Genomic DNA, 22,892 nt, shown 5'->3' with positions numbered 1-22,892 from the left:
CTCTACCACATTTGCCAAATGAATGTCATCAGTGACCATTTAGAGAGATATCATACCTATTCTAAAAATGGACACACTGGTAACAATTTGTGGTCAATAGTCAACTGAATGCAAACTTTGCTTTGATAAGTTATCCTTGCACTGGAGTAGTTTCAAATGTTTGTTTGAAAAGAGTACAACCTGAAGATTAACTTTTTGGTGGTGCAAACACAGAAAAGCCAATTCAACCTGTTTCATTCTAAATATAGGTAGATTAAACTTTTGGCAGTGTCACACAGACTGAAATTAAACTAGTATATATCTGTATATGTATTTTGCATTATTGCTGTAAGGCCAAAACACTCAAATGTAAATATAGTATCTTATATCACAATTTAGAATTTTCTATTATATTTAAAAATGCATTTAAATATTTACAGAACTCATTTTATTATGAGCTAGTCTATACATTTTAGGTTACCTTTCTCCTGGGATGGAGACGAAGGACTCTCAGTGCAGAGGGAACCACCATTCGCTTCTTTTTATCATATGGAGGAGGTACACCTTCAAATGCTTTTAACCTTTCTAAAGCCACATCACCACGTTTTGTTTTATGTGGTAGCATACCACGTACTGTCCTCCAAAATATTTTACTTGGAGCTCTGAAATGGTATGGGCCTCTTGCTGGATTCACATTGCATCTTTTTCGCAAGAAAGACAGGTATTTTACTGAAAGAAACAATCATAGAATGTACTTAAATTTAATGCTAATGACGATTAACAGCACGCTAAAAATATTCAGTATCATTCAATTTTAACAACTTGCAATTTAAGTACTTTTAGATTAAAGTGAGCATCTGTAAAAATAAAACATACACCACTTACTCACCCATAATATACAGCAAAGTTCATAAGTAATGAATCAACCAAAAAAAAGGTTTAGGGCTTAAAGCCCAGGCTACAGGAAATTTACTACTAGACGAACAAGTTTTTCTAAGCATCATTTTTTGTTACATATTATATTGTGGATGCCTTCACAAGTTGCCCGTTATTTGCACCACCTCAAATAAGAACTCTTCCCCACCCAGACGGCACCATTTCAAAGTTTGTTGGCCTCTGATCGGTGGTTACCCGAATGATACAATGAATGGCAACCACGTTATGAAGTTTAACTCCACAATATGAAATGCCAGATGGTGTGTGTGTGGGGGAGGGTTAGGGCTGAAAGCCTCAGACTATGGAAAAAATAGCAGACAAACAAGTTAGTGCAAAGTTAGTACAAGTTAGTGTAAATCACCGAAGCAGGTGAAATGGCATCATTTTATGTTACACCTCATTGTTTCATTAAGCATTAGCATATGATGTAAGAAAGCAAAAAAATACATCAGCAAAAAAAAAAAAAAAAAAAAAAAAGGTGAACAAGTTGCCTGCTATTGTATTACCTCAAATAATTTCAATGCTTCCCCAATAGAGAAAACTACTGGGGAAGCACTGAAAACTGTAGAAAACTACCCAATCCACACTTAATTTTGTAGCTGCAATAACAAGCAACTCACTGCAAAGGGTTTCACAATATGAGGAAAAACAAAAATTGATGCCAATTCACCTACTTCGGTGACTTACTACAATCCAAAACGATGCTTTGAACTAACTTCTTAGTCTGGTAAATTTCCAGTAGTCTGAAGCTTTCCACCCTAAACCACATTTTAGTACTTTACTATTACACAACATCTGGTATATGTAAAGAATAAGTAACATTAGTTTTCTCTACTGGAGAAGCACTGCTTATTTGAGTTACATGCATTTCTTATGAACATGCAATAACCGGCACCTCGTTGTGATGGCATTCACAATATGAAATGTAACAAAAAATGCCATTTCACTTCAGTAATTTACTACAAACTAAAACGATGCTTTGCACTAACTCGTTCCTAATAATGTTTTCCAGTAAAAAAAAGATTCATTGTTATATTTTTTGAGTAAATACAGAATGTATAACTAGAGAGTACTTATAAAAATTTCAATACACTATGTTATATTAAAATTAATGACAATTACTTAATTTTGTAGGTCCATAAATGGAATTAGTAAAAATCATAAGATTATCACATGTAATGGTATTTAATAAGTCTTCAAAATATTAAAAAATAAGCATGTATTAAAAATTAACACTGAATTAAATTTCGTACATTTTGCCACATAGTTAATGATTAATTTTGTATTACATGTTATTAACATTTGGACAGTACTTTTTGATGAGCATTCTACAATGACTTATTATTATTAATAACCATATGGTGCAAGGAAGCCCGAGGCTTATGCTGCACAAGGAAAAAAAAATCCCGAGTTACTCTGAGAGAGAGTCAAAAGTAGAAGGGAATCACCAAGAAAGAGAAGAATGGTGATATCCAGCTCAGGACCGTGGGTGTGCCAAGCCCATACTCACCAGATGTGAGCCCCAGCATGCTTCTCAACACTAATAGAAATACAACAATGCCAAACTTTAACAATCGAATCAGTAAGCTAAGTTTTACAATATGGTTTACATTTTGATAACCAGTGACCAATTTTTTTCCACAGATTTGCAATGTGAAAAGAATTGGCTAAGAAGTGGCAACTAAAGTTTAACACTAAGAAATGAAAAGCACTGCATATGGGTAGCAGTAACCCCAGAGCAAAGTATCAACTGTGTGGTACTACTCTGGGTAGTGGAGACTGAAAAAGACCTGGGGGTAACTGAGCAGTCATAATTACTCCCAGATATGAAGTTCTCTGAGTGGTGCAGACAAGCTGCCAGGGCAGCCAATGTGGTTTTGTCAATTATACACAGGAATTTTGCTAGCAAGGATAAGGTGATTATCCCTTTGTATAAGCCAATGGTCAGGTCACACTTTGAGTACTGCATACAGGTCTGGAGCTCTCTTTTTAGGAAGGATGTAGATCTGGAACAATTACAAAAAGGGGCAACTAGATTGGTGAGGGGAACGAAGGGTGCTCTTATCAAGAAAGGCTTCAGTTTTTCAAATTGCAGTGTCTGAAAACTAGGCACATGCGAGGTGATGTGAATGAGGTGTTTAAGGTTTTGAAAGGTTTAAGCAAGCTCAATGCTGATGGGATTCTTCCTCTTGTCAGATTATGCACTTTGGGGGGATAAATTCAAATTGAGGAAAGACGATTGCAGAATTGATGTGTGGAAATTTGCCTTTAGCCAGTGAGAGATTGATTGCTGGAACAAACAACCACCTGTCATTGTGGAAGTTGATAGCTTAAATAAATTCAAGGAGGGATTGGATAAGCAAAATAGGAAGTGTGTGTTTGTTTTTGGCTGATGCTGTATAAGCTTGCATCCTTTTATCATATGCCACTACTAATGCTAATGCCAAAAAAAAAAAAAAATCATGCATTACTTATGAACATGACTATACTGCTAGAGAAAGCTAATTTGCTATTTTACTTTATAATAGCAAATTAGAAGGCATAAGTGAATATAATTTAACATTTTCATTCAGAATATCATAAAATAAATGCACAAACATACACATCAATGAAACATGCAACAAATTATTAATAAACTTGTATGCAGAAGCAGGTTGAAACACAATTTGACAACAATTTGTGCTGCATTTACTGACTGTAGCAATGATTTATGTTGCCTCTCCAGAAATTTGACTATGTAAAAGCCATAACATTAATCAATTTTGTATTACGACATGAATTTCATTTTACCTTAAATATCACAATAAAAAAAAAGCAACAATTAAATATTTCCAATGATTGTACATGTGAAATACAGACAGTTTGTGCATAGCACTGAGCAAACTAAACTTGCCACTAGATGCACCGATCTCATACTGTGGAAGCAGTCATAACTGTAAGTTGCCTTGGTATCACATGTAATTAAAATAAAAAGCAGTACTCCAAGTAGAAGTATACTATTATATGGCATTTCTCATATTGCAGTTCATTCATTGTCAATCCAAGTAGAAGTATACTGCTATATGCATTCCTCATACTGCAGTTTCGATTCATTCAATAGGGAACTAAAGTTTATCTTATCGTAGTCTAGTGGTTGGGTGCATAAGTACACGTGCCTTGAGTGACCGGGTTTCAAGCCCGTGACTGCTGAATATGGTGCTGTTTCTTGTATTCTGTGTACCTTGTAAACTCCTCTGACCGATTGGTCGTCCCGGAGTATAAACAGAAAATTTATTTATTTAATTTCAAACTTTCAAGAAATTAGTATCTGGCAACTGAATCAAACATCGGCATTGCACTATTTATCCAAGTGTCTCCCCGCCCATTCAGAAACTGTATAGCTATCAAGAATTTTGCATTACTGCTCTATTTAAAATGTTCAGTTTAATTAAAAATGACAAAATGTCATTTTTAATTAAAATTTTAATGCCATTTTTAAGTAAACTTTTACTGTTTGAGGAAGACTAACTGCCCAATCAGGATCTTATAACAATTTCAGTTCAATATAAAATATAGGTGATTTAATCAACCAAGATTTCTTCAAAACAATTGTTTTTCACATATGACTTGGGTGCTGTTCTTTTCATATCAGCTAGCCACAATTCCCATCATAATGCAGATCTACTTTCAGCAGGAGTGTCGAGTTAGATGGAATATAAGCACTGCAAGTGAGCCATATGATCCAGTGATGGTGCATCCACAGAGGCGGCAAAGCAACTAAGCAAACCCTTAGCCATAATTATGAGAGCATCCTTGGACTCAGGAGAGGTTCCCACGGACTGGAGATGTGCAAATGTATCCCCAATTCACAAAGGAGGTTCGAAGGGTGACACGAATAATTACAGACCAGTTAGTTTAACTTCTGTTCCGGGTAAAATAATGGAGTCACTGGTTAAAGATGCATTGCAGGATCATCTAGACAAGACTGCAGCAATAATTCAGACACAGCATGGGTTTGTTAAGGGAAAGTCTTGTCTGACAAATTTGATTGGTTATTATGATGTGGTCACAAAGGAACTGGATGCAAAAAATAATTTTGATATCATATACTTGGATTTCAGGAAAGCTTTTGACACTGTTGCGCATGGAAGACTACTGTACAAATTGGAGCAGAATGGTATTAAGGGTAAGTTGCTGCAATGGATAAAAGGATGGTTAAGTGGGAGAAGACAGAGGGTGGTAATCAATGGGTGCTGCTCTTCGTGGACTAATGTTATTAGTGGAGTCCCACAGGGTTCGGTGTTGGGGCCACTGTTGTTTTGTATATTTATCAATGATATTGATGAAGGTATATCAGGCTTAATGTCGAAGTTTGCAGATGACACGAAGGTTGGCAGGGTTGTTAATGACAGTAATGGCAGTGTGCTACTGCAACAGGATCTAGATAATTTGGGCAGATGGGCTAAGAAGTGGCAACTGAAGTTTAACCTTGACAAATGCAAAGTACTGCATATGGGTAGAAGTAACCCCAGAGAAACGTACCAACTGTGTGGTACTACACTTAAGGTGGTAGAAAATGAAAAAGACCTGGGAGTAATTGTGCAGTCAGATATGAAGTTTTCTGAGCAATGTAGACAGGCTGCTAGGGCAGGTCATGGGGTTTTGTCAATGATATATAGGAATTTTGCTAGCAGGGAAAAGGAGGTGATTGTCCCTCTGTATAAGGCAATGGTCAGGCCACGTCTTGAGTACTGCGTACAGGTCTGGAGGCCTCATTTTAGGAAGGATGTAGATTTGCTTGAGCGTGTACAGAGAAGAGCAACACGATTGGTGAGGGGAATGAAGGGATCCTCTTACCAAGAGAGGCTTAAGTTCTGCAAATTGCAGTGGCTGGAGACTAGGCACCTGCGCGGTGATCTGATTGAGGTCTATAAGGCCTTGAATGGGTTGAGCACGCTGAATTCTGATGGGATCCTCCCACTTGTTCAGAATACGAACCTACGGGGACATAAGTTCAAATTAAGAAAGGATAGATGTAGAATAGATGTGCGGAAATTTGCCTTTAGCCAGCGGGTTGTTAATTGCTGGAACAAACTTCCATCTGTCGTTGTGGAAGTTGATAGGTTAAATAAATTTAAGGAGGAACTGGACAGGCAATTGGAGGGTATGGTGTGATTTTTTTTTTTTTTTTTTTTGGCTGATGCTGCATAAGCTCCTACACTGCTTTCTTGCATCAAGTGCCACTACTACTACTACTACTACTAATTCCCTATCAATATAATTAATGCATGCATCTTAATGATTAGGCCTAACTTACTACACCTCATAATAACTGGCAGTAAGAAAATAGCTTAAATTGGAAAAGCTAACACCTATTAGTTGAAAAATTTGTTTTTTGCCATTTTTTTAAAATTCATATGGTTTTTCGTTGTAATATTGGATCAAACAAGTCAAATAAAGAAGAAATTAATATTGAAAAGCAAATTTTTTATTTTTATAAAACTTCAGAATTCCACAAAATAAGTGGCATGAAACCGAAGCACACTCTTTATAAAAATGACATTGATAGGGTTGAAAAATTCAGTTAAGTATGCCTTAATTCTGTTGACATTTTTGGACTGATGTTTCACTATATTACATTGCTCAAGTTTATGTGCTGTCCAGAGTATGAATACATCCACCACTGGTCCTGTTCATAATCTGCCAAAAATGAAATGTGTTAGGTATTAATTTTAAATTATCATTTTTTAAGCATCCATTTTAGTAAAGGCAGATTTTTTTTTTTTTTTTTTTAAGTTGTTTAAATGTGATAAAAATTTAAATGTTAACTGTGTTCAAGAAACAGTGGCTACCTTTGACAAACAAAATTGGAAACGGCAATTAATCTGTTCTACACCATAATAAAATTATGGTTTTCACATATTTTAGAAAAAAGGTGACCGAATAAAGTAGAATGGCTAATTAGTGTATAAATTTGATTTTTAAGCATCCATTTTAGTAAAGGCAGATTTTTTTTTTTTTTTTTAAGTTGTTTAAATGTGATAAAAATTTAAATGTTAACTGTGTTCAAGAAACAGTGGCTACCTTTGACAAACAAAATTGGAAACAGCAATTAATCTGTTCTACACCATAATAAAATTATGGTTTTCACATATTTTAGAAAAAAGGTGACCGAATAAAGTAGAATGGCTAATTAGTGTATAAATTTGATACACCTCAGATGTCAGGTTTTTTTTTTTTTTTTTTTCATTATTTCAAATAATGTAGGTAAGTATGACAATCATCATAGGCGATAATATAGACTATACATTTAACAAAATGACCATTCTCCAAGATAAGTTTCTCCAGTTTTTTACCCTGATTAGGATAAGGGGATGGGATACACAGCACATTTCTTAAACAGGAAACTTGTTCAGTACCATGCTAATTATACTTCCTAATATGTTAGTAACTTTTTTTTTTTTTTACAATGAAACCAGTAGCAAACTCGAGTTGTCGGTATTTCCAGTAACAAATTCTGTTGCAGAAGTGAGTGGATAAACGGAATGTTGTCATTATGTGCATTGTCTTTTTCTTAAATACCTCAACTTCATGGGAACTATACCACATTCATTTTACAACATAATTGAACAATTCCATGCCCACTCTTAGATACGTTACATTTACACTCATAACATGATAACTTTTTAGTGAAAACAGTTGTGAACTGTTTTGGGGTATCCATATTCCAGTAACAGATTCAATTGCAGAAGTGAGTAGATAAATGGAATGGGTGATAAATCTAATTTAACAATTTCATAAATGATGTTTCTCAACATCCAAACACAAGAAGACAAATTAATGTCTTTCATTCATCTGTAATGCTATTAGATAACACGACTCGAATCTGTAAAACAGATTCGAGTCGTTATTATGACAAAATACATGTGTACTCATTGTATAACTATATGTTAAAATGTTAAAACAACATTTATAAAATAAATGTTGTATAACAAGAATAAAATTCAATAAAATATATAAAATTAAAAGCGATAAAAGTTTGTTTAAAAGCACCAGTACGGGAGCTTTCGGCAGCAGCGGCCGCCTTCATCAGCTATCGTGGTTGCAGGATGACCGACAATCTATATGTATCACACATCTCAGCAGGTCTGCGACATGAACTATGGAGTCTGCACATGGTTCACTTCTCATGCATTGGAACCGGAAAATGGATGGGCTACTCTAAACCGTTCGTCTCTTTGTAGGAAAGGGCTTCAAGGAGTGAATGAATGCAACAGCCCTTATCCCTATTAAGATTGTAGTGCTCGGACGAACATTCTTAAACTCTCCAGCCATTTCTGGTTCCAAAAGCTATGTGCCTTATCCACGATCATGGCTTCTTTAGCTGTAATGCCATGCCCAATTTTCCAGGCATGTTCCGCTACAGCTGAACCTCTGTAATTTGCAGTCTTAAGGGCTCTATTGTGTTCCCCCAGCCTGCGTATTGTTTCCCCCACAATCAGGACACTCGATTTCATATATGACCCCACTAATGTCATTACCCACAATAGGATCTTTAGTTGCGGACACTGTGTGCAGCCCCCGAGCTTCCAGCTGCACACAGCATATCTTACACGAACACAAGATACGGGAAATGGGTTCCGAAATGCCCAGATAGTAGGGGATGTATGCAGTGGATACAGGTGTAAAAGCATCCCTGTGACTGTTGTTCATACCTTTTAAGCACCTCTCAATAATGCTCTGAGGGTGACCACACATTACTAGGTCTGCTGTAACACGTTTAATCCCTCGCATCTCTCTTCAGACGAGAAGCAGTGGGACCCCACCCTTTCCAATAAGGCCACCACTTTTGTGGAAACTAGCCTAAGCTGTTTTGAAGTGTGTGTATTGGCCCCAACACACAGGTTTTCTGTAAACCTTAGTTTTCAAGTGTTGGCTTTCTCTGTATACACACGTCTAGGAACAGAAGGGTCTCCCCCCCCCTGCTCAACCTCCGAATATAAGGCGAACCGCTATTCAACCGCTCGAGTATTTCTATTTCGTGTCCTCTTTGTATCACCGTGAACGTGTCATCAACATATCTCTTCCATGCACATAATGGGGGAGGACTAGAGCACCCAAACATCCTATCTTCAAATTCTTCCATTGCCAAGTTGGCTGTAATTGCACTAATAGGTGAACCCATGGCCAATCTGCAAACCTGCTGGTACATTTAGTTATGTGGGAGAAACACAGGCTGCGGGATCGCCTGGGGGGACACAATAGAGCCCTTAAGACTGCAAATTACAGAGGTTCAGCTGTAGCAGAACATGCCTGGTAAACTGGGCATGGCATTTCTGCTAAAGAAGCCGTGTTCGTGGATAAAAGGCACATAGCTTTTGGAACCGGAAATGGCTGGAGAGTTTAAGAATGTTTGTCCGAGCACTACAATCTTAATAGGGATAGCGACCATTGCATTGATCCACTCTTTGAAGCCCTTATCCTACGAAGAGACGAACGGTTAAGAGTGGCCCGTCCATTTTCCGGTTCCAATGCATGAGAAGTGAACCATGTGCAGACTCCATAGTTCATGTCGCAGACCTGCTGAGATGTGTGGTGCATATAGATTGTCGGTCATCCTGCAAGGACTACAGCTGATGAAGGCGGCCGCTGCTGCCAAAAACTCCTGTACTGGTGGTTTTAAACTTTTATCGCTTTTAATTTTATTCTTGTTATACAACATTTATTTTATAAACGTTGTCTGTTTTAATATTTTAACAGTTATACAATCAGTACGCGTGTATTTTATTTTATCATAATAAAGACGTTTTACAGTTAGTTATTTTGGTTTTTAGAAGCATTAGCAACTAAGGCCATATTGCTCCTGGAAATGCAGTGGTCATTCCCTGACCTTTCTGCGTATTTGGTGGTGACGGGCTCAAACCCCGGTCTAATCAAGAAGCATGTGCAACGCACTGCTGCTCCTTCCCACCTGGCTACGGAGGCACCTCCGTTTTACAGATTCGAGTCAGTGTTATTTAGTAGCATTACAGATGAATTACAGAGTTCCTGACTCCAGAGGCCTTTTCAATAAATTAACCTGCAAGCAAGTTTAGAAGACAGTAAATATATAAATTTAGTACACCTCAGTTGTCAGTTTTTTGGGGTTTTTTTTTTTTTTTTTTTTTTCATATTATTTCAAATAATGTAGGTAAGCATGACAGTCATCACAGGTGATAATATACAGACAATACATTTAACAAAATGACCAGATATTTCAACAACAGAAAATTCCTCTACAATAAATCATTTGGATTATGTAAGGAGTCAATAAAGAAAATTCACCAGACCCCATTTTACCAAGTACAGTGGATCCTCACTTTACAACTAGTTCACTGTACGATCAAATCACTTTACAATGGACTCTCCATAACAAAATACCATTCACTATACGATATGTAGTAAGTGCTGGTCACTGCGATCAGGTTTGCAAATTGAATTTTAATTCTATTAAACAACGATTCTAATAATCAAAAATAGAAGGAATATTATCCACAGGCTATAAAAGTAAAGATATATTAAGGAAATTTACACTTATTACCTTACCAATATTAAATGATACTTGAAAACCGGAAGAATATTTTTCACAGGTAAGCAAAATAAAAACAAATTTACGCTTATGTACATAGTTTAATTAATACTGTAATACAAATACTAATTTATATTTCTGTTCACTGATTTTTTTTGGTTATAAAATTTAAAACAGCAAGATAAGCAATCAATTTTCGCATGCACAAATTGCACAAGTGAGATACACAGTAACAGGTTTATGAAGCTTAAAAAATAGGAATGAACAGATGAGAAGATTCCGAAAATTGTTTGTTTTTTTTATGATTGAAGACTTTGATGAAGAGGAAACACATTTCACCATACAAATGTAAAAACCTATAGAATTCCAGCTATTGGTATTATCGCAAATAAAATAAGATCAAGTTTACTACATGTTTATAATAGATTGCACTAACAGGCTTTCATCATGTTTGGCATAAAGGTTTTCTAAACAGGCTTCCATCTTATGGTTTGCCAACTGTTTTTTGTAATTGATTATCCAGTTTTCTCTCTGATCACTCACTGAGGGTGATGGTAGATGGCCCCTCTGTCCTCTAACTTCTCCACTAATGCTGGTGTCACCCAAGGTTCAGTTCTTTCCCACACTCTTTTCCTCTTGTATATTAATGACCTTCTTCCATTGACTGGAAATCCTATCCAGTTTTGCTGATGATAGCACATTGCATTTTGAGAAACCTTGCCCTGCTCAATCAGTGTCAACTTCTCAAATATCTGCTATGAATTCCTTAAATGCCGATCTCCAGGTAATTCTTCAGTGGGGCAAAGACAACTTAGTTGATTTCCTGAATCCTGTATATTAACTTTCTATGGTACTGTTTTTTGTTTTTTTTTTGTTGTTGTTTAACTATTATTATTATTCTTTCAACAATGTCTCTGTAAATTTTATTACTTTAAGTGATTCATGTTAGCGGAATTGCATCAGACAGTTCAAAAATAGGAATGAACAGACGAGAAGATTCTGAAAATTGTTTTTTATATGATTGAAGACTTCGATGAAGAGGAAACATTTCACCATACAAATGTAAAAACCCACAGAATTACAGCTGTTGGTATTATCGCGAAAAAAAAACAACAAAAAAACAGTACCATAGAAGGTTAATATACAGGATTCAGCCTGTTGCACTGGTACATAAAGTGTGGGAATACAGCTATAATACATTCCTTAAAAAAAAAAACAATACAAATCAACACTACTCAAACTGCACTGGCAATTTTTATCAGTAGTCCATGGGAACTTTCTGCATCCATGAATATATTGTACTTCAATAAACAAAATACATAATGCTTGACATTAATTTGATATTTGTTTTAGTATCAGTAGTATTCAGCCTTTTGACTGAGAGATGACAAACTTCCTGTGCTGGCATATACCACCTTCCCTCAGCAAACAAGAACTGATGTTCATTTAAGTGACTACGTACAAAAGTTTTTATCAAACTGTTCATATATGCAGATTTTCTCTGTGAAATATTGATTGAAAAATTTTACTGTGATTATGGTAACTTTTATGAAACAATTCTTGCTGTTTTGTGGCAAAGCTGAATGCAGAAATTTAAAAAGGGAGGGGCCCTTTGTGTGCCTTGCATTTGAATAAGATTCAGAATCCATCACTTGAATAGAGTTCTATTTCAGTATCAGATGATGTATTATAAAGAGCTGATTCAATATAGTCAGCTTCAACGTGGTGTCCATGCCTGTTCCTTTTCTTCCGCATCACCTAAACCGAAAAATTAAAATTCAGCAAGCATAATATTCAAAAAAATTTTTACCTTTTCCTCTTGTGCAAAATACTAAACTAGATAAAATAACTTCAACATAAGTATAAGTACATTTGAGACTGACCCAAAATCCTAGCCATAATGCAAATTGCCCATGGTTCAGTCAGTGTGCCAATAGTGCTCGGTTGTTTATTTCACAAGCCTTACAGCACTCATTTACTGCAGTTGAATGAATGCAGGTTTGCGTTCCAGCAGCAACAGTGTTAAAAGAATTCTGAGAGCAAAAATAATGAATATGGACTAAAACTAGTAAGTAATGTTTGTAAAATTATCTGCAATAAAAATGAAATGCTGTAAACAAAGCATTCATATTCATTTTTAGTAATAGTTAATTTAAGCCCACACTACACCCAGTTAGAAGCCTGCCAAGGGTCCCATTCTCATGAAGGGTTTATATCTACATTACTAGAATACAAATCATGACATATCTGTTAGGAACCATGTGCAGCAAAAGCTCTACTAAAGAATGACACCACAACTCAAAAATATTATTTTTCAAGGAAAATGCACCTAACACACATAGATAAGAGATTGCTTTGTCTTACTACCATTAAAGGAGCTATAAGGGAGGTACAAACAGAAATGCTTTCCAAAAATGTTCACTCAATGTTAAATTTTATATTTGTAAAATCTATTTAATCTAATTATAGTAAATTGTTTATTTTTCCAATTCACATGTAAAGAAACAATTATTATAGTTAAAGATTATAATCACTTATTTTTTTTATGGCAACAAGCCACACAACAGCATAAAGTAAGCATGCAAAGTGATATTCATTCCATGCGCTGAGGGAAAAAAATTTTAGGGAACAATGGAGGCAAGATAAATTGGTGTATAAAATTGAAAGCACCTCAGATGTCTTTTTCCCATTTCATATTATTTCAAATAATGTAGGTAAGAATGACAATCATCACTGGTGATGACTTCACATGTAACATAAACATTCCCCAACATTTCTTGATTGAATGATTACAAATTTACTCTATCGGGGAAATTCAACATGTTTTTCTTATCTTGACAAAAAGACAACTCGGCAGCCAGACATGCTAAATAGGATGTGTACAGCAACCTAAGAATTGTTTCATAAAAGTTACCATAATCACAGAAAAATTTCAATCAGTATTTCACAGAGAAAATCTGCATATGAACAGTTTGATATAAACTTTTGTACGTAGCCACTTAAACATCAGTTCTTGTTTGCTGAGGGAAGGTGGTATATGTCAAGCACAGGAAGTTTGTCGTCTCTCAGGCTGAATACCACTGATACTAAAACAAATATGAAAGTAATGTCAAGCATTATATATTTTGTTTATTGAAGTTGAGTATACTCATGGATGCAGAAAGTCCCCATGGACTACTGATCAAAATTGCCTGTGCAGTTTGAGTAGTGTTGATTTGTATTGTTTTTTAAGGAATGTATTATAGCTGTACTCCCACACTTTATGTACCAGTGCAACAGGCTGAATCCTGTATATTAACTTTCTATAGTACTGTTTGTTTTTTTGTTTTTTTTTTGTTTAACTATCATTATTCTTTCAACAATGTCTCTGTAAATTTCATTTTATCTTTAAGTGATTCATGTTAGTGGAACTGCATCAGACAATTCAAAAATAGGAATGAACAGATTCCGAAAATTGTTTTTTATATGATTGAAGACTTTGATGAAGAGGAAACACATTTCACCATACAAATGTAAAAACCCACAGAATTCCAGCTATTGGTATTATCGCAAATAAAATAAGATCAAGTTTACTACATGTTTATAATAGCTTGCACTAACAGGCTTTCGATTGTGTTTGGCATAAAGATTTTCTAAACAAGCTTCCTCTTATGGTTTGCCAACTGTTTTTTGTAATTGATTATCCAGTTTTCTCTCTGATCACTCACTGAGGGTGATGGTATATGGCCCTCTGTCTTCTAACTTCTCCACTAATGCTGGTGTCACCCAAAGTTCAGTTCTTTACCCCACTCTTTTCCTCCTGTATATTAATGACCTTCTTCCATTGACTGGAAATCCTATCCATAGTTTTGCTGATGATAGCACATTGAATTCCACTTTCCATTTTGAGAAACCTTGCCCTGCTCAATCAGCTTCTCAAATATCCACAACCAATTCCTTAAATGCAGATCTCCAGGTAATTCTCCAGTGGGGCAGACAACTTAGTTGATTTCAATCCTTCTAAAACTGTCTTGTCCGATATCTCGCAAGAAGGATTCCTTCTGCTTCTATGCTTATATTTCGTGTCACTCCGATTTCTAGGCAAGTTGAAATATCTCTTTTGGGGATTACCCTGACTTCTAATCTCTCTTGGAACAAGTACATTACAAATATTGCTTCCTCTGCATCTAAAAAACTTGGTTTTCTCTTTCGCTCTTGGCGTCTGTACAAATCACAAATTCGCCCTACCATGGAATATTGTTCCCAACATCTGGGGCGATGTCCCCAAAACTTCATGCTTCTATATTCCATTCAGAAAAGGGTAGTTAGGTTAATTAATGACTCATGTCTAACAGAGTCTCTTCACTCGCTGTCTCAGATGTACTGTTTTTTGTTGCATGCCTTTTCTACAGATACTTCCATGGACACTGTTCTTCTGAATTGGCTTCTATAATTCACGCTCTATTTGAAAACAGTCCAAACATGTGCCAACATCCACTTACTGTTCAACTTCAAACTCACAGAACCAATTTTTCATCTTCTTCGTTTATTCATTCAACTGCCGTTTTCTGGAACAATCTTCCTTCATACCTATTTCCTGAATATATCAGTCTACAGAAGTTCAAGTCTAATGTCAACAAATATCTTCTCTCGTCTTCTCAACCTCCAACAGAAGCACGGCACTAAGTACTATAGGTTCTAATATCTGTCATGTTTGGAGTTTTCATAAAAAAAACCCCCAATAAACTAGAAAATGCAAATTTTTGTTTTAAGGTAGTAAAATAAGATCAAGTTTACTACCTGTTTATAATAGATTGCACTAACAGAAAAAGCCCAATTAACTGGAAAATGCAATTTATTTATTATTATTTTTTTTGTTTAGGGTAGTGACCTTTCAAAATTGATTCTTATAACTGAAAGCATAAAGATGAAAGTGTAGTGCATTTTAATGATTTGAACTGGTTTTTGAAATTTGATTCTATAAAGCGCTAAGCACAGTTTCAATTAAACAGTGATCACATTAATTAGCACCTACTTATTTCACTTTACATTGGGCTTAAAATTGTCTCTGACCAGACCAAGTGGTCCTTTCTCTAAGCCAATAGCAGAGTTTGTAAACTTGTCCACATGTTTTGCTTTGCATCCTTTGGTTGAAGTGATTTTTCAAATTCCTTACTAGCATCTCTTGAATGCTAGTAAGGAATATTTACAAATTCATTTGAACTGTCTGATGCAGTTCCACTAACATGAATCACTTAAATGTAATAAAATTTACAGAGACATTGTTGAAAGAATAATAATTAAACAAAAAAAAAAAAAAAGAAAAAAAGTACCATAGAAGGTTAATATACAGGATTCAGCCTGTTGCACTGGTACATAAAGTGTGGGAATACAGCTATAATACATTCCTTAAAAAAAAAAAAAAACAATACAAATCAACACTACTCAAACTGCACTGGCAATTTTGATCAGTAGTCCATGGGAACTTTCTGCATCCATGAATATATTGTACTTCAATAAACAAAATACATAACACTTGACATTAATTTGATATTTGTTTTAGTATCAGTAGTATTCAGCCTTTTGACTGAGAGATGGCAAACTTCCTGTGCTGACATATACCACCTTCCCTCAGCAAACAAGAACTGATATTCATTTAAGTGGCTACGTACAAAAGTTTTTATCAAACTGTTCATATATGCAGATTTTCTCTGTGAAATATTGATTGAAATTTTACTGTGATTATATGGTAACTTTTATGAAACAATTCTTGCTGTTTTGTGGCAAAGCTGAATGCAGAAATTTAAAAAGGGAGGGGCCCTTTCTGTGTGCCTTGCATTTGAATGAGATTCAGAATCCATCACTTGAATAGAGTTCTATTTCAGTATCAAATGATGTAAAGAGCTGATTCAATGTAGTCAGCTTCAACGTGGTGTCCATGCCTGTTCCTTTTCTTCAGCATCACCTAAACTGAAAAATTAAAATTCAGCAAGCATAATATTAAAAAAAAAAAAAAAAAAAAGCTTTTACCTTTTCCTCTTGTGCAAAATACTAAACTAGATAAAATAACTTCAATATAAGAATAAGTACATTTGAGACTGTGAACCAAAATCCTAGCCATAATGCAAATTGCCCATGGTTCAGTGTGCCAATAGTGCTCAGTTGTTCATTTCATGAGCCTTACAGCACTCATCTATTTCCCGCAGTTGAATGAATGCAAGTTTGCATTCCAGCAGCAACCATGTTAAAAGAATTCTAAGAGAGCAAAAATAATGAATATGGACTAAAACTAGTAAGCAATGTTTAGTAAAATTATCTGCAATGAAAATGAAATGCCGTAAACAAAGCATTCATATTCATTTTTAGTAATAGTTAATTTAAGCTAAGTTAATTTAATTTAATTTAAGTAATAGTTAATTAGAAGCCTGCCAAGGGTCCCATTCTCATTAAGGTTTATATCTCCATTACTAGAATACAAATCATGTGTTATATCTGTTAGGAACCTTGTGCAGCAAAAGCTCTACTAAAGAACAACAACAACACATAACTCAAAGAAATTATTTTTCAGGGAAAATGCACATAACGCTCACAGATAAGAGATTGCATTGTCTTACTACCATCAAAGGAGCCATAAGGGAGGTACAAACAGAAATGCTTTCCAAATGTTCACTCAAAGTTTTATATTTGTAAAATCTATTTAATCTAATTATAGTAAATTGTTTATTTTTCTAATTCATGTGTAAAGAAACAATTATTATAGTTAAAGATTATAATTACTAATTATTTTTTTTATGGCAACAAGCCACACAACAGCATAAGGTAAGTATGCAAAGTGATATTCATTCCATGCACTGAGGAAAAAAATTTGAGGTAACAATGGAGGAGAGATAAATTGGTGTATAAATTTGAAAGCACCTCAGATGTCTTTTTCCCTTTTCATATTATTTCAAATAATGTAGGTAAGAATGACAATCATCATAGGTGATGACTTCACATAACATAACCACTCACCAACATTTCTTGATTGAATGATTAAAAATTTACTTCATCGGGGAAATTCAACGTGTTTTTTCTTATCTTGACAAAAAGACAACTCAGCAGCCGGACATCCTATATAGGACGTGTACAGCAACCTAAAAATTTTGAAAAATGAGTTTTACCAGTACATGCAGTGCCACTGTGGAATTAACATGCCATTTTCAAACTAAAAAATTAAATAGCAATGTCTGCTCAATTCCTCTAAGAATTCATAAGTACTATATGTATAAACATTCAGCCAATAAATAAGGGTGAATTTTAAAAACAAGTGGCCTCACTTTACTGCATTTCAAATGCATCCGCAGAAGGATATGTGAAGGACACAATCCCTAAATAAATATGATGGAAAAATAGTAACATGTATCATGTGACTTTTAAAATAACAAATCTAAGTTGTACCATACACATTTTTCCCATATCAGACACTAGATGTTCTCAATTTAGCAAAGTATCCCAGATGGATGTGTCCAGTCTTATTAAACAGCCCAGAATGGACCTGTTTTCCAGAAGCCACACTGCACATGATCATATGGTTCTAAATAAAATATAAAATGAACATTAGCTATTCCCTCCAGGATTCTGCACAAACAACTAGTCAGAGCGATAGGTCGATAGTTTGTAGGAATCTTAAGATCCTTTCCTCACTTAGCAAAAGCAAGAATGGCTGCTTACACTAGGCACCAATTTTTCTTCACGAAAAATTGTAACTTATACAGAAAGGGCAGTTGACCATAGATTTTAATGAAAGATGCTTAATCATTTCATTACGGGTTGCAATTCGCCTTAGTATGAGTTAAATTTTTTTTAGCTTTTGTATAGTGAATGAGCCATTGCAAGAATAAAGACCCTTTGATGTAAAACTAATAGCCTGTTTCATTCTTTTGTTTCAGGACCAGATACTTTGGTGAATAAGATGAAGTGTACAGGTGTGTGACATGAGGAAAGTGTTAGTTCCCACATTTAGAAGGTAGAGGTCATTGTCAGTGAGCATATGCTCTATGACATCCCGTTCCATTAATTTCAGTACTACCTCACACAGTGTGGTGTCTAATGAAATCTCCAAAAAAGCAATCTGAATTCAAAAGACCTAGAATCCCCAAGAAAAGGATAGGGGAATGTAAGCGTAAAATAAGATCAAGGTCTACATGGCAAATAGATGATTAAAAAACCAAATCATAAGGTGGTGGTAAGAGGTATAGTTTGAATTGGAGTCTGGTTGTCCACAAGGATAGAAACTCCTCCGTGTGCAGATCCATCCCACTTCTGTCCTTATGTACAATAGCTGTATTACAAAAGGGTTTTGTTCTTCAGGAAGGTCTCCTGTAATCAAAAGCAAACTGGTTCATATTTTCAGAGGACCATGATTTCTTCAGTATTTCACCGGACAACTTCACTATAAAAATTTAGCCATTATTAGGGCTAAGTGGATCCATTGGTCAGCTTTAAAACTTCTGAGGGCTTGTTTATCTCAGCCTTAGATTTATCTTTTTGTGGGGAAGTAAGGATGTACTCTGGTTACCATTTCTTCCTTCACAAAAATTTAAAGCCTGAATCTTCTGTAACCACCTCCTCTATTTGTTCTTGTGATTGAAATGGGAGAAGTTGAGTGCTTTTCCTCCTCCCCTAATTTTTTCAGACATAAGTGTGAAAGCTGATTGGCTCTTTTGAGCTGGTTTCAGCACACTTGGTAAAATAAAGTGGTCTGGTCATCTGTTTATATTCCGATAGCAGACTTCTTAGAAACTTTCTGTGCATATGAACTGCTTACTGCTATTTACATGTTGGATGCGTTTTCTGACCTCTTAATAGATGTTCAGTTCAACTTTCAGTTTTAGAATTTCTTCTTCCTTCCACTGCTGGCATGCTCAAGGGTATGCAGGGTGCTCTCCTTGGCAATGTGTACAAATTGGCTTTGAAACTGGACATTCCTTACTCTTATGGTTTTTGGCACCACATCAAGCAGGGTTGCCATAACAAGCTGTTTGTGAGTAACCATACTTTTGTCACTTATTCTTACCGGGAAGTTTAAATAGTCTGCCTTGATGGAACTTGGAGGTCATGGGGTGTTGAATGTAAGGATAAGAAAGAGAAGGAACGAGATTCCTGTCTGTGCGCATTGATATTTGCTTGACAGCTACAACATCCTGTTCTTTGAATTCAGAGACATGAAGATACCAGTCTGATGACACCAGATTGAAAGTTCAGTTTTATGGAGATTACACTGATGGGTATTCCCCTTATGGATGGGGCTTTCAGAATTTGTTAGGCATGATCCTAGCCTTTTCATAGTTTTTGGATATCCTGTCAACCCTTATAATTCTTTCTAGACAAGATTGACATCTTTCCAATTGCCTGCTCTCCAATGGAATGGAAAATATTGTTACTCCTACAAGCAATTTAAATTCCTCTTTTTTTTCTCCTGCAGGCCCAACAAGGCCCCTACATTGGTGTTATCAGTGTCATCTGACTTAAGTAGGGGCCTTGTTGGGCCTGCAGAAGAAAAAAAAAAAAAAGAGGAATTTAAATCGCTTGTAGGAGTAACAATTTCTGGTGCCCTAAGTACCTCACTCAACACAGTCTTACAAGGGTACAGCCACTCATAAACCAGCAGGTATTATGTACATGAATGGGATGCAAAGTTTGCTTAGAGCATCGTACTCATGTTTCCAATAATGTATTGATCCTGTCCCAGGACCAAAGTAGACAATGGAATGCAGTTGACCCTAGCAGAACCACCTGCTGAATGATTCAAATCAAGCCAGTCCAGGACCTGCAGAGGCCAAAGTTGCATATTAAGGCTGGGTCCCTCACCCTTACTGAGTTTCCACGGGTTGCAGCACATGGCTGCACAAGTCAGATTCCAATGATGTAACCCGGAACCATAGTATGCGCAATGGATCCCAGTGATGCTAAATCTCGAAACCTAGCAACAACAATGGGAGTTCTCACCATATACAAGTGACCATGTTGAGCAGTGGTGAAAAGGTGAAGAATGTGAGCAAAAACAGGTCAAAGATGAAGGTTTAGCCCAAGGAGGAATTCTCCCCTCCCTACCCAAAATGTGGACCCTACCACTACAAACACTTTATACAGTTGTTTTCAGTCCTCCCCTGAAGGTGGGCACCCTCCACTGGGGTGCACTTCTGTTCCCTATTTTTCTAATTCTAGTGGAAATCTCCCTACCAACCACCACGTTTGCCTTCACCTATACTCCATAGTTCACCCCTGCACTCACTTCCAATGAAAACTTTTTTTTTTGGGCTTTCCCTGGTAAGCTCAGGCAATGCCAAGGTTCTCCTTCGTTCCACCAGAGCTATTACGAATTCCTACTTACCACCCTTGCCTCCTCATGCCCAAGATGGAAACTAGGTGTCAGTGGCACTTCAAGACCACAGGCTAAGTGGCCAGAAGAACAACATAACCTAACACATTATCTCTCCTTTTACAGTTTGTATTACACCAAAAAAGTTACAATTCAGAGTTGGAAAACCCCCAGTGCCACTATAGAAGAAACACTATACGGTACTATACTATACCATACCATATGCAGGACCAAGTAATGTAATGGCTTCAGTCTGATATTTACCACTAGTTAAAACACATTAGCAATAAACAAATTTAACTCGCAGCTAATGATGAGGCAGACTTTTCTTTCATTTATAGTATCTGATTTAAAAAAAAAAAAAAATAATGATCATAGAAGTAATTTGATATTGAAATGCTGTTACTTTAGTTACATTTGCAGTTCCTGTTATGAAGAAAGTGTAAGCAAAACTAAGTTCATATGTCATGTGCGAAAGCACCAGAATTTCCCTACACTTCACCTTCACAGCCTGCTCTTTTTCTTTTTGTTAGTTGTTGGAGCATCGGCTTCTGTAGCCATAATGCACCTCCCAAAGTTTTTGCATTTTACTCTGATCCAAACTCGAGGTGGTATTCGAACCCACGACCTTTGGGTTGCCAGGCAAGCACTTTACCCACCTGGCTAACCCGGTCGGCCCAACAGCCTGCAGAGCATGTCTGACATCAGTAGGGTGTAATCTGAAACTCCAGTGAGGACACTTGAGCTCTCAAGTGTCCTCTGAAACTCCAGTGAGGACACTTGAGAGCTCTTTAGATTACCAGACAGTTCCATTCAGTTTCTACTTACTATGTGACACCACAAAATTCTACAACACACACACACACACACGGTAAAATGCATTATCATAATGTTTCTCTTTCACAGTAAGGCACTTTTTCATATGCATTTCTTAACAGAAAATCAGATATGACAGCAAGGCCTCACTCTCATATTGTCTATTCAATCACAGTTTTATTGTATTAATATTATATTTAGATGGATGTTATTATTCAAATGAATTGTTCAATTGCAGTCAAAGTTATCTTAACACATTTGCTATCAAAATGCAAATGCAAACTTTAAGTGAAACAAACCACAGATGATAAACGAGCGCTGTAGAAGGAATTGCACACGAAATGAACTGAGCAATATTGGCATACTGACTGATTAAACTATGGGCTACTGAATTACAACTGGGATTTCACTTAGCATCAATTGCACTGTCCAAAGAGTACTACAAAAGCTGTATACGTCATTCACAATTTCATATGTTCTTTGCTTATGTTGAAGTTATTTTATTTAGTTTATTATTTTCCACAAGAAAAAAAGGTTAAACTTTTTTGAAGATTATGCTTGCTGAACTTTAATTCTTTAGTCTGTGAGGCAGCCTTAGGATGGTGTTGGCAGGCACTTTGTCATCATCGTTCTGTTCCTTCTCCATCTCTAAGAGAAGTAAAATTTTAGCTAAATATGTGATTCAGTTTCATATGTTCTTGGTTTTCCTATAAAATTTTAGCCTAAACAGTTGTTGTAATGGATCCACAGAACAGTATTGTTGAAGCTGATAACATTGAATCAGTTCTTTATAATACATAATCTGATAGTGAAATAGAATTCTATTCAAGTGATACAGATTCTGAATCTCAGTTAAATGCATCTGCTGATATTAAATCGTTACAAACAACAGATACTGGTGTTACCCAGAGTGATCATTCTTCACAGATGAAATTCATTTACTAAAAAGCAGTGCCTGCTTGTTCCAGCACCGCAGAGAATCGCCACTTTGAATCACCCTGAGACACACGGAAAGGAATCTCATACAAAGAGAAGTGAACATGTTAACATTGCAAAATACCCATGGGCTCCATTATATACAGGACTTTTGCCAGCAGGGATAAGGTGGTGTTTATTCATTATATAAGGCAACAGTTCTGCCACATTGTGAATATGGCATATAGTTATTCTGATAAGTACAATAAATAACTGTGCAGAGAAATAGAGTAGGCCAGAAAATAAGATCGTCTTGTAATGGGGGGATTTTAACTGTCCAGATATCGACTGGAAATTGTG

General features: G+C 36.0%; 1 protein-coding gene and 3 non-coding genes across 4 annotated transcripts in view; all 4 read right to left on the bottom strand.

Annotated features, from left to right (window-relative positions):
• Positions 1-22,892, bottom strand: part of RpL13A (ribosomal protein L13A) — a 97,567-nt gene that overhangs the window by 20,906 nt on the left and 53,769 nt on the right. The window contains exon 4 of the mRNA XM_090383391.1: positions 461-708. Within this exon, the coding sequence (XP_090239517.1) occupies positions 461-708 (248 nt within the window). The remainder of the gene's footprint in view (positions 1-460; positions 709-22,892) is intronic.
• LOC150091360 (small nucleolar RNA SNORD34) lies at positions 7,104-7,188 on the bottom strand. Its single transcript, XR_016547793.1, has one exon. It is a non-coding gene; the product is annotated as a small nucleolar RNA SNORD34 (small nucleolar RNA).
• LOC150091359 (small nucleolar RNA SNORD34) lies at positions 13,127-13,204 on the bottom strand. The gene has a single exon (XR_016547791.1). It is a non-coding gene; the product is annotated as a small nucleolar RNA SNORD34 (small nucleolar RNA).
• Positions 17,351-17,428, bottom strand: LOC150091358 (small nucleolar RNA SNORD34). The gene has a single exon (XR_016547790.1). It is a non-coding gene; the product is annotated as a small nucleolar RNA SNORD34 (small nucleolar RNA).

This window comes from Mastigoproctus giganteus, chromosome 1 (assembly GCF_048544385.1).
Source record: "Mastigoproctus giganteus isolate SK-2022 chromosome 1, ASM4854438v1, whole genome shotgun sequence".
Classification (NCBI taxonomy): Eukaryota; Metazoa; Arthropoda; class Arachnida; order Uropygi; family Thelyphonidae; genus Mastigoproctus; species Mastigoproctus giganteus.
Note: the sequence above shows the minus strand (reverse complement) of the source record. Positions and strands in the feature narration are given on the sequence as shown.